The following is a 17,844-nucleotide window of genomic DNA, read 5'->3' as shown; positions in this document are numbered from 1 at the left end:
GCCATCTGGGGGTTTCTTCCAGTTTTTGTGACGGTCTGACTGAAGTTCTCTGCCGCTTGGCTTTCCGTAGTTGGTGTGCACTGACGAGTTAGTGAGTGGAAGCCTGCCTGCCTCCTACAGCAGCACTTGGTGGCCCTAAGCTAGGGGCGAGTATTCCATTAAAATAGTTTTAAATGTTAAAAGGTGGGGTGAACAAGTTAACTTTCGTTAGAAGTTTGATCCAGGTTTAGAATAGGGTAGCAGCCCCATTTCCTGGCAGCACATGGCACACTAACACTTTCCATTTTTATCGTGCTGACGTTTTTCTTTTTCCGAAATAATTCTATAGATGTAGCTCATGCCAACTGTGAACAGCTTTGCCTCATCCTGTGTACGCAGAGTTTCAGCATTTATTAAATCACTTTGTCACAGAGGAACCAAGGGAAGCTCATTTAATCAGGTATTAAATAAACAAACAAACATTATCCCTCTCTGCAGTTCCTGGAGCATCTGCCTCTCCTCACCATTGTGACCGTGACCAGGGCAGAACACTGGGGGTAGGTCAGGACTGAGGATCACCATGGTCTGCACCTCCCAAAAAACCCAAAATGTTTAAGTGGGTTTGAGCCCCAGCAGCTCTGTGGTTATAGGCACTCTGCAAACTTGTGACTCATGCCAGAGTCCCCAACATCTGCTGCAGGTGGCTGCAGTGGGAGAGCAGGTAGCAAAACACTGCCTGAGACAGGGAGCTCTGTTACTGAATTCAGTTCACTTTTTTTTTTCCCCCCACCGGGACACATAGACTTTCTATTCCTGAAATTGGTAAAACATAAGTTAAAATCCAGGTTTGTGCATGCCTGAAGGTTTTGTAGAGCTGGATGAAACCCAAAAATTCCTTCTCCCGGGCGCCCTGGCCAGATCCCAATGCAATTTTCCCCCTTTCAAGCCACTTCCTGAGGGCTTGAATGTTGGGTCACCCAAACCACTGTTGCAGCTCTGGCTCCAGGGTGCAACTGGGGATCTCTGTAAGGTGAGCCTGGCTGGCGTAAGGAACCTGCCTGGAGAGCATTGCCAGCTCCTTATCCCCCACACTCCTCTTGCTTACGCTTCACCCAGCTCATGTAAATTAATAGCAGCGTTGAATTTCCGTCATATCTACCTGCTGCTCCTGGCAGTTCGGCTGGGAAAGAAAAAGGCCGACTGTTGCTATGGAGACCATCAGATGGAGTGGCACCAGAACATCTTCCGCACCACTGCCACCGAGCGCTCACGTGTGTCCCAGCACCCAGCTGCTCCTAGAGGACTCATCTCCTGGGTCTCCTACCAGCTGGATTTACGCAAGTCTTCCTCAGCGTGACGCTTCTCCCAAGCTCTCCTCGAACAGGCTTGTGGGTTAGACGTGTCCCCAGGGATGGGCAGGGAAATGCAGGGCAGCAGCTCCTTGTGCTGGTTGTAGCACAGTGGGAGCCTGTTGGGAAGGCTGAGTGAAACAGGGTGTGTGACAAAGCCGGTTGGTGGAGGCAGCTTCAACCATTTTTCAGCACTTATGCTGCTGGCTCTGCCACACCAGGTGTCCCGGGAGTGGGTGCTGAGGTTACTGAACACAGGTCCTGTCCTCTGCTGTGACACTGAGGAGCAAGATGATGGTGGTATTTAATGCGTGTGCTCATAATGTGCCCAGTTCTGTGCCAGCTTTTTCTTTACAGTTACAGCAAAGGGGGCAGTTTATGCACTGGGACACAAAGTCTCTGAATGTCCTTTCCATTTCTTCAGCACAGAATGAGCTCAAAGATCCTGAGAGGCTGGAGGCTCTGCCCAGAGCAGTCCAAGTGACACTTTGTCCTGCTTGGAAATGGTCTTGCAAGGAGCATCCCTGTGTGTTTGTACAGCAGCCTCTCCTTAGCTTCTCCAGACAAGGTCATGCAGTTTGTCAAGTTCAGGTTTCAGCTCCAGGATGAGTGACAGAGCCCTTTTATCTCCAGTGTCACAACACTTCAACCTGCATCAGTGGCTGCTGTGATGCCTGCCAGGCTCACAGGCATTTTGTTAGAGCTTTTGCAAGAGAAATTTGTGAACTGGTGACAGGATCTTCAGGCCTGCCCTGCAGGTGATGTAGGCAGATCTCATGGAATTTAGAGAATTGACTGAATTGGTGAAACTCATAGTCCTTGATCAGCCCAAGGGAGAAAGCAGAGCTCCAGAGGACAAGCCTCAGGTGGTGGTAGGAGCACCATCCAATGGAACCAAAACAGATTATACAAACACCAGCAGCTTGAAGTTTTGAGAAAAAAAAAAGGCTGCATTTGCCATTCTTGAAGCAATCTGATAAACTGAGATTCAACCTGTGCCAGTAAATCATCTATGAAGAAACACCATGGCAAATCAAAATTGTGGCTTTATAACTCTTAATTATCCAGCACACCAGTTTCTTCAGAAATGAGCAATGAGTGTAAGCGTGGTCGTGGCTGTGAGGTCTCACTGAAGACAGGAGTTACAGTTCCCCCAGTGTTTAACGCTGCTGCTGCTGCTGCTGAACACCTGGTGTGGAACAGAGTGGGTGGATCTTTACAAGCACTTGTGGCTGGAAGCTGGGCTCTGGGGGTGCTTGGCCCCCTTGCAGGAGAGAGGAGCATGATGGTCACCCAGCATCCCACAGCTCAAGAGCTGGAGCATCCTACAGTTGAGAGTCAGGGAAGTGAACAATGCAACCAGGGAAGTGGTAACTATTTTTTAGAAAATAACTTCAGTGTGCCAAACAACTTAGTAACAGATAAAGGTTTGTTCCATCTTGTACTGGTCTTACAGTCCAAACTCTGGACATGACCCAGGCCCTGTTACCTCTCACTCTTTGCAGGGACAATGAGCTGATGGCTGTAGTTGGTCACCCACCCAACCCCACCACGTGCTCCTCAGCTCTCAGGAGTTACAGTTCTGAGCTTTGGAACAGCATAGTGTAAGCCGCACTGTCAGTTTCTTCTGCATCTGAAATTATTGATGTGGTTTTTCCTTTCCTTTTGCCCTAAGCAATGCCTTTGAGGGAATAGGGACTTGGAGGGAAAGCAACACAACTTGCTGAAGTGGAGGCTGTAGAGCAAGTGAAGCAGGACAGAGCATCATGAGACAGCTCTGCTCAGCCTGGAAATGCAGCAGAAGTGATTTGTAGCCCTGGGCCCATAAAGTGAACCCTTCCTTTACTTGTGCTTTGAGGGATTTTTGCCCTCTGGTACTGCATTTTCTTGCCAGGTGAAAAATATGACTTTTAAAAATAATAAAGGAAAGTACACAGGAGATGTTATTTGATTTTCTCATCTACTGCAAATAGAAGGTTTCTGGATCCATCATGCAGTGACACAACAAAAATACTTTAGAGACTTTAAGCACCTGGCCAAAGGAACCAGGAGCTCTGGGGCTGTGCAGATCAACAGCCAAGGAAACCTCACCTCAGACCATTGATCCATCTCTCTCCACCAGAGATGTGATCATCCTCTCAGATTCCTTTCTGCTGAAGCTCTAAGCACTGGTTTAATGAAAAGTAGCTATGAAAATTCAAACAGCATAATTCAGAAAAATTATGTATTTCCATGTGACGAATATAAGGGCTCAGCTGAGCTGGAGGCAATGGGAGCATCTGGGCCAGCACTGCCCCAGCCTGAATTCTGACAACGAGGCAGCAGAGGTGCTCAGTGTCCATCAGCAGATCAGAAAAATGCAATGCAAACACAGACTGGTCTGTTAGAGGCCAAGCAGCCTCACACCAGAGCTTGCAGAGGAGCCACCACCTCAAGCCAAGCAGTGTATCAGTGCCATCTCCCGGGCTGGGCCACCTCCCCCAGGAGCCAGGGAAGTGCTTCCCACCCCTTGCATTACACATACAGCTTCCCATCACTTCTCCACTCTGCTGCCATGATGATCGGTCTGGTTTGAGCTCACCATGATGAGTCTGGAGGTCAGCATTCCCAGAGGTTCACTGCTGCAGTGTTGCCATCAGCTGGGGAGGGACCTTGATGTCTCACTCCAGTGGCTGTTTGCCCTGAGAGGACGCACAGCTGGATGATACACTCAGGCTGGGTGCAGTGGAACAGCACCTTCACAGCTGTGCAAAACACTTGCATTAAGGAAACTGAGAGTGGTCACAACGAATGAAGAGCAACACTATGTTGTTCCTTCATTTTTTAGGACAACCACTCATTTTATCTGCATTCATATCACCCCACTTCATTCTTCATTGCAGGGCTGTCAGGATGCTCCTGTGCCCGCAACTGGAAGTAAAAGGGTCCCAGCACGTTTGGACTACCAGGCCTAGCCAGGCAAATGCAATTTGGAAAAATTACAACTCAACAGTTCTGTGTATTTTGAGGACTCACTTTATCACAGTTTTAGCACCTTCTCCTGAATCCTTGCACTCACTAGAATAGTTCATAACTATTCTATTCTATATTCTGTTCTGTTCTATTTACCCCTGCGGTATTCAGAGCTAGGCCACACTAACAATTATGCAATGGAAGAAAAAGAAATATGTAGCAGTACCTAGGTCCACTGGCACAGTGTCTAAATCCAAAATTTGCAACTCTAAATGACTGATGTATCTTCTTAACCCCAGAAGCTTTTTTCCTGGTAAGCAAAATGAAGAGAAAGAGCCTATTAAGTACAAATTACTACATTAAAATGAACTGATAATCTATAATCAGGCATATTTTTGTATGGTCCCACATGACACTCTTCTCTCTCAATTAGAGAGTTGTGTATTTGATGGCTGGACTGTTCAGGGGATAAGGAATTGGCTGGATTGATGCAGCCAGAGGTCAATGCCTTAATGTCCAGATGGAGGCGGGTGATGGGTGGTGTCCCTCATGGCTCTGTCTGGGACTGGTGCTCTTTAATATCTTGACAGCACCCGCAGCGTTTGCACCACGTGGGGTGGTGCAGCTGACATACCCGGAGGATAGGATGCCATCCAGAGGGTGCAAGGTGCTACACCTGGGTCAGGGCAACCCTGGACATGAGTACAGACCAGGAGAACTTACTGAAAGAACCCCTGTGGACATCTGGGGTTTCTTGTGGATGAAGCTGGACAGGAGTCAACAATGTGTGCTCAAAGCCCAGAAAACCACTTGTATCCTGCCTGTGGCCAGCAGGAGAGGGAGGGGATCCTGCCCTTGTGAGACCCCACCTGCAATGCTGCTGTGTCCAGCTCTGGGGTTCTCAGCTCAAGAAAGATGTTGACCTGTATGAGCAAGTCCAGAGGGTCACAGAGATGATCAGAGAAGATATGCTCCTGGGAGGCCTTATAGCACCTTCTTTGATCCTAAGGGATCCTAAGGAGGGAAATGGACTCTTTGTATGGGCAGATTGGACAAGGGGCAATGGCTTTAAACTAAAAGAAAACAAGTTTAGGTTAGATGTTAGTAAGAAATTCTTCACTGTGACAATGGTGAGGTACTGGAACAGGTTGCCCAGGGAAGCTGTGGATGCTCCATCCTTGGTGATGTCCAAGGCCAGGTTGACCAGGTCCAGTGAAAGGTGTCTGCCCATGGCAAGGGGGTTGGGACTGGATGATCTCTGAGGTCCCTTCTAAACCAAATCTTTCTATGATTCTATTTTTGAAACTGTTCCAGTTAACTCAAAGTGAGCAGTTTTTTTGCAGGTTTTGTGCAAGAAGGAACACAAAGCTGTCTATAACTCACTGCTAACTGTTCTAGAGATTTTTTTTTATGAAACAAAACCAGCCCATCAATGAGGAAAATTAATCTTTATTTTTTTCACTAAAAGCAGAATCCATGTACATGTTTTTTTGTATGGTTTAAAGGTGGTTTTAAGATGTGAATAGTCACATCACAGAAATAGTACAGAACAACCAGTGAAGGAATGAAGAGCCAGTTTGACAATCGCTTTATCAAGTAGCCCAAACATTATTTTTAACTAATGGTTTTGCCAGAGCAGACTTTAGGACAATATTAAAATCTCACCTATATACAAATACAGAGATAACGACTGGGAAAAGAGCTACAAAATACAATTATTGCTGCTGTATCTGCATTGCTTCCTTGCAGGATACTCTACTGTATGCTGGGAAAGCAATTTTTAAATTTCAGTTTCATTAAGAATGTCATTTAGATAAATAAGAAGTAACCAACCATCCAATCTCACATGGTTAATTTATCTGAGACCAAAAGAAAATAGGTTGTTCTATAAAAAAAAGCAGAGAGGTTTTATTTTATAAGGCTAAGAGTAGATTGTTGTGAAAAACAGAGGACAGATGTGCTTGAACACCTAAGTGAATTTGGTTTGTAGGTGTCCCCAGTGCCTGCAAAGGACAATCCTGGCCAAATGACCTGTCAGCACCAGCGAGATCTCCCCTGTGCTTGGGAGGAGGCGGCTCTCCAGCTGTGCTCATTGAGGTCCCAGCCCAGCTGCACTCACACACACCAGTCTGACTCAGGTCTTCTCTCACATCACTACACCAGCCCACACCTCTGCTTCTGCTGAAGTCAGGCATAGTGTCAGTGTTTGGGAGACTGGGCCCCCCAGGGCCATCGAGTGTGAGACGGAACGAGAACTATTGCAAACATTTAGCTTCAAGAGTAGACAGAGTAAAAAACACTCCAAGCACAAGTTATGACCCTGTAAGACCTGAAAATGGAAGGTGGAAAATTATTTCAAGCACACTGATAACTATGAACCACACGTGGTATGTGGCAGTGCCTTTATAAACATCTCTGAGAGACTTTCCCTGTACTGCATGGCAACGAAAACACAGCATTCTGAAGGATGCTTCCTATGCAAATGTGAATTTCCCTTGTGATTGGGTGCCTAGGTCAGCAGCTTCTGATGAAACCTTCAGAAATGTATTCTAGAACATCTAAAGATGAAATTTGAACATCTCTCGTGTTACCGAGAAAAAGGTTAATTGGAAAAACCATTTAATACAGGTGATTCTAGGTTTAGTTACATGATTAGTCTAAACAATGTGCCCATATTTAATTTGAACAAAATTCTTAAACTATGCCTCTCTAAAATTTACAAAGTATATAAAACGTGATTTGACATTTATAAAACCTCAGCCCTTTTACAGAAAACAAAACAAGGCCATAGAATTTTAAGTTTAAATCTATTGGATTTTCTTCTCAGCAGTTTTAGTTCCTATGATAAAAAAACTTCAACAAACGGCATTCCACCATGGCCTTATAATGCAAGGAATAAATTAGCAAGTCACACTGTAAATAAAAATAAATAATTTCTAAGTTTCTTTTTTAATGGTCTTTTTAATTGCACAGTATTTTAAATTTTCAGTAGCAATGAAAAGTCAGTTGGGTATTTTTCTAAATGCTCCAGAGAGCCGGAAAGCATCGTGTCTCATTTTTCAAGCTTTACACATTGAAAATACCTTGGTCAAACCATCAACTGATAAAACTGGTAAATGTTTTGGTAGTCTCTTACTGTGGCAAGATGCTGCAGTATCTCTCACCCAAGGCATTCAGTCCTCTGGCGCTCACCCTGCTGGGGCAAACGCTCCCAGTGTCCCCTTCCAAGTGAGGTACTCTGGTTTACACCCACAGCTTTGATATTTTTGGAAAGGTGTTCACCATTAGCTACAACTTTCACAGCAGAAGTTCATCGACATCTCAGCATCAGTCTGCACCTGCCGAGGCTGCACAATCTCCTTCGAGGGCTTCCCCAGCCCTGCACGCCTTCTCTTCTCTTCTCTTCTGGGGCATCACACAAACACATCAGGCTTTTGGCTCTCCCCAGAGCTGCTCTGCAGTAGAGGACCAAGCTACAATTCAGACATACCAAAGAAAATGGGACACCTGGAAAGGTATGATCTTACCTCAGATCATTAGCAGTGTCTTAAACCCACGCACCAAATATATGTGTGTATATATACAAATATATATATATTACATATATTTGAAAAAATAAAAAAACAACAAAGTGATTAATACTGTCATAGCCTGGGCATATTTAGCTCAAAGTTAGTTATCTACATGACACTCTTAAAAACTCTAAATATTTGAAACACGTTGAATTGAAGACAGTTGTGGGCAGATGCCTAATGTATGTGCATTAAAAATACTGTATATCTATATACTATTACTGATGCAGTTATATCAGCTTGGGATTTTATCTAAAAATACAGAGTTTCTGCTAAGTATCAAAACAACTCAAGTACTGAAGACAAAGGGAAGTTTTGCCCTCTTCTCAGCTGAGGGACAGCTCTAACTTGAAGGTACTAAATCCTTCATTGCATCTCTGGTGCTCAGCTGGGGCCAATACTGGTAATTCAGTATCACTGAATTACCTCTGCTATTTAAGGATCACAGGAGGTTACAGTTCAGTTATTTGCATCAATGCAATTACATAGACAAGGTAGTATTTGACCAGTATCATTGCATCCGTGTTTGTTACTGGTGTACTCTTAAAAAGCTGTTAAATATACAGACTGATCTCATCATGGAGATGTTCACACACAAGTCCTCCATCTGTTACCACAGCAAAACAAAAAGAAGCATCAAGGCAAACATTTTGTCCACAGTAAATTTCCTTTACCCAACATAAGCGAGTCTAAGGGGAACTAGCACATCATTGCACAACATTAAAATCCACCAAATTACATTTTTAAAGCATTTTCAGTGCTTGGGTGCAAAGCACAGAACCTATCACAAGAATTCCCTAGTGATCACCACCTTTGGGGGATTCAGTACTGCCCTGGCTGTGTGCAGAGGCAATGGACACTGGTATGTCAGACCTGGGCAGCACAGCTCCTCGCACTGATATCCCAATGGCTAAGCCTGCCGAGCCCCTGCCCTAGGCCAGACTGTGACATGTGCATGGCAGGAGCATCCCGGTGCCCACATCACAGGAAAGAACACAAAACACTTCTATTACACGTTTCAGTTCATGCTTAAAGGAATTGAACTTTTGGCAGAAGGTAAATACCTACATTAAAAATAAACGTAGAAACCCATCAAAAACACGAACACAATAATTGCATTATTAAAACAGCTGCATCTACACTATGGTGTAGTACTTCAGTGTAATTCAATTTAACCAAATCTTAGCGTACAACTAAGATGAGACCCATTTCCCAGTCCAAACCTCAGCGTCAGCGCTGCATCAACCTCTACATTAAAACATGCTCTACGGATGGTGACCAACCAAATCCAGGGAAAAACTGTTGCCACAGGTGAAGAGGTCTTCTCCCTAAACAGACAACACAGGACAGATGGTGTAGAGCCCCTCTGGCCTTGCCATGGGGACAGGCAATGGCAGAACCTGCAGCGCTCCGGCAGCAGAAGCTGAGTGCAGGAGCACCACGTCCTGAATTGGTTTGCTGAACATGGTTCAGATTATTGGATATGTCTATAGCACAATGCTCTTTAGAAGCATTTACTGGATACCCAAACCCTACTTGATGCAACACATGGTGTCACACAAGTAGTGAAAACGTCTTCGTATTCAAAGGTGCTTGGACATCATTTTCAGGCAGCATTTTACCTTTATTTTAGCGAGCTCCCACTACAAAGATTTTAGAAGGAAGAAGATGCCAATAGTTTATTTTTTCCTTTTAGTATGTGAAACTGAGACAGACACCTAAATAAATACCTACTTTTACTTGCCTAAATCTATTCTATGTCTGAAAACTCTAATTTTTAAATAAGGGATAAAATGTTGCCCAAAAGACTAGTTATAATTATACATTTGTGTTTCTAATCTACAAATCAAAATAGTTCTCAGTTAAAAAGATACAATTTGTATCAACAGTAAAAGGTACTTTCTGGTTCTTCAGGGCCTTACTTAAAACTCCAGCAAGTGTACCAAAATTATCACCTGTAATAGTGTAAACGAGTGACTTTTTTTTAACACTGAACATAGTTACAATGGATGGAAACCTGAAACTGTCAGCAACTGATCATGTCATGGAAATACATCTGACATCAATTGCAAAAACTATTTCTATTTTTCATATATTTATATATAAAAGCTTAAGAGGTGCTAGTAAAACCCATGACTTTAAACCAGAAATATCCCTTACTAATGCTAAAACAGACTTGGCTTGTCTGTTTCTAAAACTACACTATTTGTGGCAAGAATCAGGCCTACACAATGCAAAAAGCGAAAAACTAACTCCAGGAACACATATGGTATCTTCTCTCCCCATAACCCTCCCATCCCCAGCCAAAAAGGAAAAAAAAGTTTAAGTTATTATTTTGAGCTACAATATCATTACCATAGTGCAGTTAATAAATGTTGCATATCCTGAACACACAAAACCTTTTCAGGCCAGCCTTGATAAATAGCAAGAAAAATCAAACAGTATCTTAAATACAAAACTTGCATTGAGATAATAAAATTCATTTAAAAACAGGTAAATATTTTATGAAAAGCATATTTTATCCAGTACAGTTGTGCAGCAATACAAAGGAAAAACATAAAAAACAACTAAACAGGGCCCTACGATTTCAGGTCCCCATCTACTGACCAGAAATACAGAGTTGGGTAACAACACACGGGAACTGAAACAGGGCAGCCTGATTTGGGGTGGTTCTGAGCATTTGCAGTTTCTCTTAGCTTCCAAGGGAGCAGCAAATTCTCAGAACCTTTGAAAATCAGGCAATAAGGCTTTTAAAATATCCATAAATTAGTAAAAAAAAAGTTATTTTCCTCCTCTGTTTGCATCTGATCTTACTAATTGACTGCATCAACAAAAAACATTTAACTATTTAAGCAAAACAAAGAAAGCAACGAAAAGTGCCATACTATAAATTACCAATATATTGTTACCCATTTCACTGTTAACTGGTAACTTAATTATTTGTTTCAAAAAATGAAGTCAGTGCTGTAGTAAATCTATGTTTTCTACAAACGGATGATTACAGCACAAAAAACCTCACAAAAACAAACAAACATACATCAGACATACTCGTGGTGGTGTAAAAAGTTCAGAAACTTGGCTTGAAAATTGCCTGCCAGAAGTAGCAAAATCCTCTTTCTGCAGGTTAGTATCTCACAGCCCAAGGTAAGCATCCAGCAAGTTAAAAAATGAAACCAAAAATCCCAACAAAATGTAACAATGTTAAGAAAGTGCTGCATATAAACCCCTGATGCACCAAAGATTATAACCAGAGACCACAGATTTTTTTCTTATATATATATATATATATATTAATTTAAACTGGAACATCCTCCAGATGTGAAAATAGCCATTTAAAAATTTTCAAACTAGAACACAAAAGTTATCTGGTACTTCCAATGCATGGGGCTATACATACAGACTCCATGATACAGTATTTCACATAAACGGATTACTATATAACCTCCTTGCTGAGAAGGAGATCCCAAATGCTATTGTAGCAAACCTCCCTCAGCGTTAGAGCTGAGCTGAAAACTACGAGACACCACAAAGATGCGTCATCTCTCAATAACCTAGCTGAGATTTCTCCACCAAGATGGCTGCAGCGAGCTGCTGAGCGTCCGTCACGTGAGGGTTCTTCTTCATCACCATCCTCACGAGGTCGGGGGGGAAGATGTTGCAGAGGTTAATGTAAACCTTCTCCCGGGTGTCTTGGAGCCTCGGGGGGTCTTGCGGGATTCCACAGTAAGGAATGCGCCAGGGCTGGTCCTGCTGCTCGGGAAGGCTTTGGAAGGCGAACTGCTCGTAGCACGGCTGCGTGGGGTTGCTGGGCAAGGAGTACGTCTGGCGGTAGCCGTAGGCATCCACTCCGTAACTCTGCCTATCCCAGCCTCCCAGCCCTTCCTGGCCAGAGTAAGGCTTTCTGTGCCGCAGCGGAGAGCTTTCGTACAAGCGTGAGTCTGAAATGCTGTCTATTCTGGTGGACACCAGGGCTCTGCCCAGGTGCAGCGCCTTTGAATGAGATGAGCTCTGAGATGCCGAGTAGTCGTTCGGACAGCTGGAACGAGCGCTGACTGCCGGGTGCTGCAGGTGCACAGCCATATACGGAATGGGAGATTTGTGGTGATGCTTTGGTTCTTCGTGACTGTAGCTCTGCACCCGAGCGAGGGGCTCATGGTAGCTCTGCAGGAAGGGCTGAGCGTTAAGGCGGCCGTGGGGGTGCATGTGTTGGCACTTCAAGTTCTCCTCTAGCTGTGGGTCAGGCGAACTCATGTAAGAGCGGTCGCTGTAGCCCACGTAGGAATCGCTACTGCCGCAGCTGACGCTCCCCTCGCTGCTGCAGTCGGAAGCTACGGAGCTAATCCGATAATCCGTGTCCAGGGAGAAGCGCCTTTCAGGACTACGGGGTCCAGATATACTGAGATTTGAATACGCGCTCAGCATAGAGTAATACCCTACATCCACCGGAGAATCACATTTTGGATACTGGTCATAAGGCATTGGTGTTCCATGATTTTTGGTTGCCATCATCACTGTAGGATACTGTCCCTGTGGTCTTTGATCCTGAGGTGGGAAGTGGACTCCGGATGGAAGGCCGTTAGTTAAAGGTGCAGTACTTTGGGGTTTTCCAGCAGACGAACTTGGAATACTAACTAAAGAAGGTACAGACCTGGTTTCCAATTTGTTTTTGGTGGGAAGCTTTTCCTCCAAGTCTTGATAGACTTGAGTCCTTATACTAGGATCCGATTGCCTCTTTGGAGCAGCACGCTTCAGCTCTGAAGTGCCATCACTTTTAGTGCTACAGGGAACACTATTGCTTTTTACCAGTCCTCCTTCACTTGTAGTTTTGGCAGCTGTGCTTCTAGACATGGCACGAAGTTCATCAGCTACAGATCGCTGAGGCTGATTTCCTCTTTCTGGATGATAGTATTTGCATTTGTGTCCATAGGTACATTTCTTCCCTATTAATACAAACATAATCAGATTTTAAAAATTTCAAATAACAGAAATGACCCTCATTTGAAGTTTTACTGTCGATTTGAAAGATCTTGCAAACAAGATTTGGTTTTGTGCAACACAGGTTGTCCTCTAAGAGCTCTTCCCCTGTTTTGTGGGGAAAAAAGAGGCAGTGGTAATGTCCTGCAGCTGGTGCTCTGGGAATGCAGACCAACATTACCAGTCACGTTTTGAGCTGGGCACGGCCCTGCCAGGGAGGCTGTACACACCTGCTTTGTCAGGCCAAGGCAATATACAGACAGAAAACTAAACAGGGAATCCCCACAGCCATAAGGCCAGCAGGTGTCAGCTCAGTCAAGATGCCTGTAGGAATGCTCAGTTGCTAAACTTCAGATAGCTCAATTAACTTTCTGGAAGAAAACCTCAGTATCTCATGAGATTAGAAAAGGGCATCTGGAACCTGCAGAATTTAGGTGTTGATTTGGATTTATTCCAATGAATGATTAATTAAGTTGCTCTTTTAGTTCAAATAGTAGACAGAAATGTTTTTTAAGTAGCACATGAAAAAATCATTTCAGTTTCAACCATCAGCTCAGCATTTCAACCCATCTCAGGCTAAGACAACAACGTTAAAACCAATGTTAAGGAGTTTTAAACAGTTTTGGCAGTGTGAAAATAAAGCAGGAGCTTGGTCCCCAGTCCCAGTACATAACAATTGATGGGTTAAATCAAATTACCATATGGACATGGTTGCTTCTTATGTTCTGGCACAATAGGCTTCTTCCTAAGAAAATTGTCCAGACTTGGACCATGGCGGCCAAGAGGATCATCAGGAGGCATAAATCTATAAAGAAAGAAGAAAGTAGTATGGAAGCAAACAAGCCTTTTCATACTTCTCATGCAAGGACCAAGAACCTCATGGCTATGCTACACCATAACCTGCCATCCTGTTGTTTTTAAATCCAGGAACCTTGAGAGAAGATTTGGAAGGCCCTCTTTCTGCTGCAGGTACTGCCTTAGAGGTAGGTCATAGGAACAGACTGTGTGGGCACCTCTAGACTGCTACAGACACCTTTGGTCCAGCTCAGCTGATGCTTTGTGGCAAAGCAGGGCTGCAAACAACCCATCTCAAAAGTAAGGGCTGCAATCCTGCCAGCCATTTCTTAAAACACCACTACTACCTTTGCAAAACTGTGTTGATGACCTAGGATTCTTGCATCAGCTTCAGGCACCTCAACACAAGTGCCTTCTTGGAGGAGCACTGAGTCCCTCCCACAACAAGAAGCCACCAGCAGTAACTGCAGTTACCTGTAGGCTGGGGCACAGTTACTATAGATGGATCTAATCAGACAGTTGAATTACAGACCCCCGAGGTTCATTCCAACTTGGGTTTTTCTGTGACTCTAGGACTTAGGAGTCTAACCAGAGGCACTCAGAAATATTGGTCCAGTATATCAACAGAGCTGGAATATTATACCATCGCATACATCAAATATACACTAACATACATCAAAGAGGAAAAAATAGTATAAACAGACATAAAAATGTTGCTACAAAAACAGTTTCAAGTACTTTTAATCAGAAGACCAAGTTCATGATTGGCTATTCCTCCTGTTTTCCTACATGCACCTAATGATTTGGATGTAAGATAAAAAATTTGTACAAATCTTCAAACGGTCCTTTCCTCAATTATTTTAGTGGCACATGTGAAGACAGAATGACTTACTTGTCATTAACAAAAGAATACATCAACAAGCGTTCGTCTATGAACTTCTTCCATTCAGGCTTTTCATTAGCTAGATCCCTGTAGTTATCATTAGAGACAATGATGCCATCTGACTCGAAGGCCAACTTCACTATGAACCGGTCATCGTAGCACACCACCCTTCTCCCTTGCACGCGCCGGGATGGTGTGAACACAAGAATCTTCTCCTTTTCTAATTTACGTAAGATTTCTTGATCTATAATGAATAAGAATCAAAAGTCAAACAAGAAAGAAAAGAAAAATGTTTGTTTAATCTCTAAAGATATTAGGCTTGAGGAAGAAAATCCAAGCATTTAGGACTAGAAATGTCTCAGATGGTTATAGTGCAGCAGGTGTCCCACATATGATATCTGAACTTACAGTTAGCAGTCAGCTGGAAATACATTCAAAAAACCCTAAAAACAAATCAAAACCTCCTGCTCCACACCATTTCTCTAAAACTAACACAAGAGACCTTGTTCATGTTCCTGTGTCTCAAAAGAAAAACCATTTTATCAAAATGTCTGTGCAAAACTCCTCTGGCTGAAAGGGTCTTTTTAAACACCTCTGAATATGAAGACTACACCCAAGTACAGCCACGATTTTCCCTTAATTGAGCTCCTTGGTAAAGACAGATCTTTTTCATCTCTTTGTAGAATCCAGCAAGAAACATCTTTTGAAAGAATTCCAGTAGCTCACATTAATGGGACTGTTGTATGAAAGTCTCTGCCCATCAAGGGAAGGGGTTCACAGAAGGACTAGAAAACCCACATTCTGTACAAGCACTCAAGGTTCTCCACAAATGTTAACAACACTCCCCAGAAAGACATCAGATGTCATTTTGTAATCATCAGCAAAAATGGTGGTGGTTTGTTTTGGTTCGGTTTTTTTGTTAATATCATTAATAGTTTAGAGTGTATCTTTCCTTGAACATGATCTACACATTTATACATAAGTTCTTATCAAAGCCAAACAGATTTCTCTTCAATCCTTCTAAATAAGCATATTTAGCATTTTATTGATGCCTTCTTGTTCTACACAATCTGTCACTCACATATCTCAAAAGTGTTTTATTTTCCCTCTTCCTGTGTAGAACCTGGAGATCCCAAGGAGCTTTGAAAGACTGACCTCAGGCTATGAAGGAGGCTGTATCTAGTACTGGGGCACCTACCCCTTATGCTGATTCTCCTACCTATCACTGTCCTTGGAGCAGTCAAGCTATGAAAGAAAAATGCACAAAAAAACTAGGCAACATCTGAAACAGCAGAAGATGCTTGCATAGTGAATATGAGTCATGGCTATTAGTAATGCTTAAGATTTCAAATAACTCAACTGTTTTGTAGAATAAGAAACTTGACAGGGAACATGTTCCATCTGGGAAAAAAAAGAAGATTCCAACAGGGAGAAATACAGCATTAATATTTCATATCAGAAATATATTTGATACAAGCATTTATTTGCTTAGTAGAAAAAACACAAGATTTTAAATGAAATACAACCGTTTTGTATTCAAACCCCTACAATGTGCCAAATGATGAGTGAGAGTGAGATGGAAGGTGATTTTATTTTCCCTGCTAAGAAAGAATAAAAAAATCTGCCATGTGATAACTGGTGGGTACTGGTAAGAAAGATGTGGCTGCTGTTTAGTCCAAGAGGCTTCTCATGCATGCTAAGAGTCTAGAACCATCTCCATGTTAGTCATCTAGGGCTTTTTCAAAGTTCCAGCTGGCCACGTATTTCAGGTGTGTATCTCTGGAAACAGAGTGTCAGCACCAGGTATTTTATGTGCCTGGTAGCACACAGGCTTCCTGCATCCTCAGAGGAAAATAGAAGATGAAGTATTTTGACAGAAGATACAATAATCTGCTCTGATCTTCCTCCCATTTTCAGGGTCCATGATGACACATGGAAAACTGATTTCTCGTTGCTAGACAACTGATCATTGCTAGGTCAATTCTAGCCTTGCTGCTTTCTTGAAACACTTTTTGGGGCATTTAGTCCTAGGCACACTTCAAGCAAATGTCACAATTTAATTCTAAGTGGCCACATTTTTCCTACTTAGCCAATGCTCTTCTCATATCCCAAACACTAGTACAGCAAAAGAGAATGGCTTCAAGAGAAAGGCTCCATACTGCCCGTGCTGACAGGGTAACAGCAGCTTTCCAAATGTTTCCTTGTGTTAACATGCTATATTCTAGTAGCAATCAAGCAAATGGAATGAAGTGTTGAGAGGATCTTTCCAGTTATTTGAAAATGCACACGGCAATCAAAACATGCTTCTGTATTCTTTTAGAAGCTACAGCTAATTAGTCTCAAAAGCTTCCCCTCCTTTAATGGTAGCAGTGTTGGGCCCCCCACCCTCACCCCACAAAAAGATTCCTTCCTCCTCTCCAAGTTCTAGGGTGTTTTTATTCTCAATTCCTTTCTGTTTCAACTTTAGGGCAGTAGGAAGATGTCTCTCCAACTTTCACAAAGAACCTGTTAGTTTGATGAAGGAATAAATAAATAAATAAATACCTCTACACCAATTTTTTTTTCTAGATAAACACATTCAAAATTGAAATTTTTCAGAAGTTGTCTATTTGCTTAGAGTAATGACAAAGAGGGGAACCATTCCTTTTCTGTTCAGATAATTCCCATAACCCAAAGCATGGGCAGTGACAGACCAGCCTGGCAGATTCTGCTCACCACAAGAAATAATACCCAGCAAATGACTAACTTCAAACCTATTTGCGACTAATGCTGCATAGACATATTTAAAAAAGGCAATTACATTATTCAAGAAGTAATTAGCAACATTATGGAAACTTGAGCAGATGAGCAGAACAGAACAGGAGGACCTGGAGAGGGCACTGCTTTGTCTTTTTCCTGCCTATGGAACACAAAGAAGTTCCTACACCAAAGATACTTTCTGTTACAGTCTTTCATTGCTAAAGGTTTGTTCATTTGAGCAGTAGCACTCGTGCTGGGCAAAGCATTGAACAAACAAGCAAAGATGGTGCTTACCTGTTATAAGAGCATCTGGTCTCGACTGTTCTTTCCTCCATGCTGGCACAAACACAGTAACATCCTTGTGGCCTCTTTCCAAAAACCAATCTACTGCCAATTTGATTCCTCGACAAGAAAATACTTCTTTGTTCCCGTGGCTGAAACAAACATTAAAATTCTTTATTAGATGACTTTTTCTATGACCTTAAATGGAACTCAGTAAAATGTAGATGTCATATCCATGCTCTTCTCTTGCTCTATGGTTTCTAAAGGCAGCTGGGAGCCTGTCTGAGCTTTGCCCAAAACCAGCCATCATTTCCAAAAT

General features: G+C 42.9%; 1 protein-coding gene across 3 annotated transcripts in view; it reads right to left on the bottom strand.

The window, feature by feature from the left end:
• Positions 1 to 5,713: 5,713 nt before the first annotated feature.
• Positions 5,714 to 17,844, bottom strand: part of ZC3H12C (zinc finger CCCH-type containing 12C) — a 45,024-nt gene continuing 32,893 nt past the window's right edge. For all 3 annotated transcript variants that reach the window (XM_088159445.1, XM_014877628.2, XM_088159444.1), the window contains exons 3-6: positions 17,538 to 17,677; positions 14,514 to 14,748; positions 13,525 to 13,631; positions 5,714 to 12,792 (exon numbers count right to left, since the gene is read on the bottom strand). In XM_088159445.1, the coding sequence (XP_088015571.1) occupies positions 11,396 to 12,792; positions 13,525 to 13,631; positions 14,514 to 14,748; positions 17,538 to 17,677 (1,879 nt within the window). In that variant the 3' untranslated portion in view covers positions 5,714 to 11,395. The remainder of the gene's footprint in view (positions 12,793 to 13,524; positions 13,632 to 14,513; positions 14,749 to 17,537; positions 17,678 to 17,844) is intronic.

This window comes from Sturnus vulgaris, chromosome 2, assembly GCF_052056855.1.
Source record: "Sturnus vulgaris isolate bStuVul1 chromosome 2, bStuVul1.hap1, whole genome shotgun sequence".
Classification (NCBI taxonomy): Eukaryota; Metazoa; Chordata; class Aves; order Passeriformes; family Sturnidae; genus Sturnus; species Sturnus vulgaris.
Note: the sequence above shows the minus strand (reverse complement) of the source record. Positions and strands in the feature narration are given on the sequence as shown.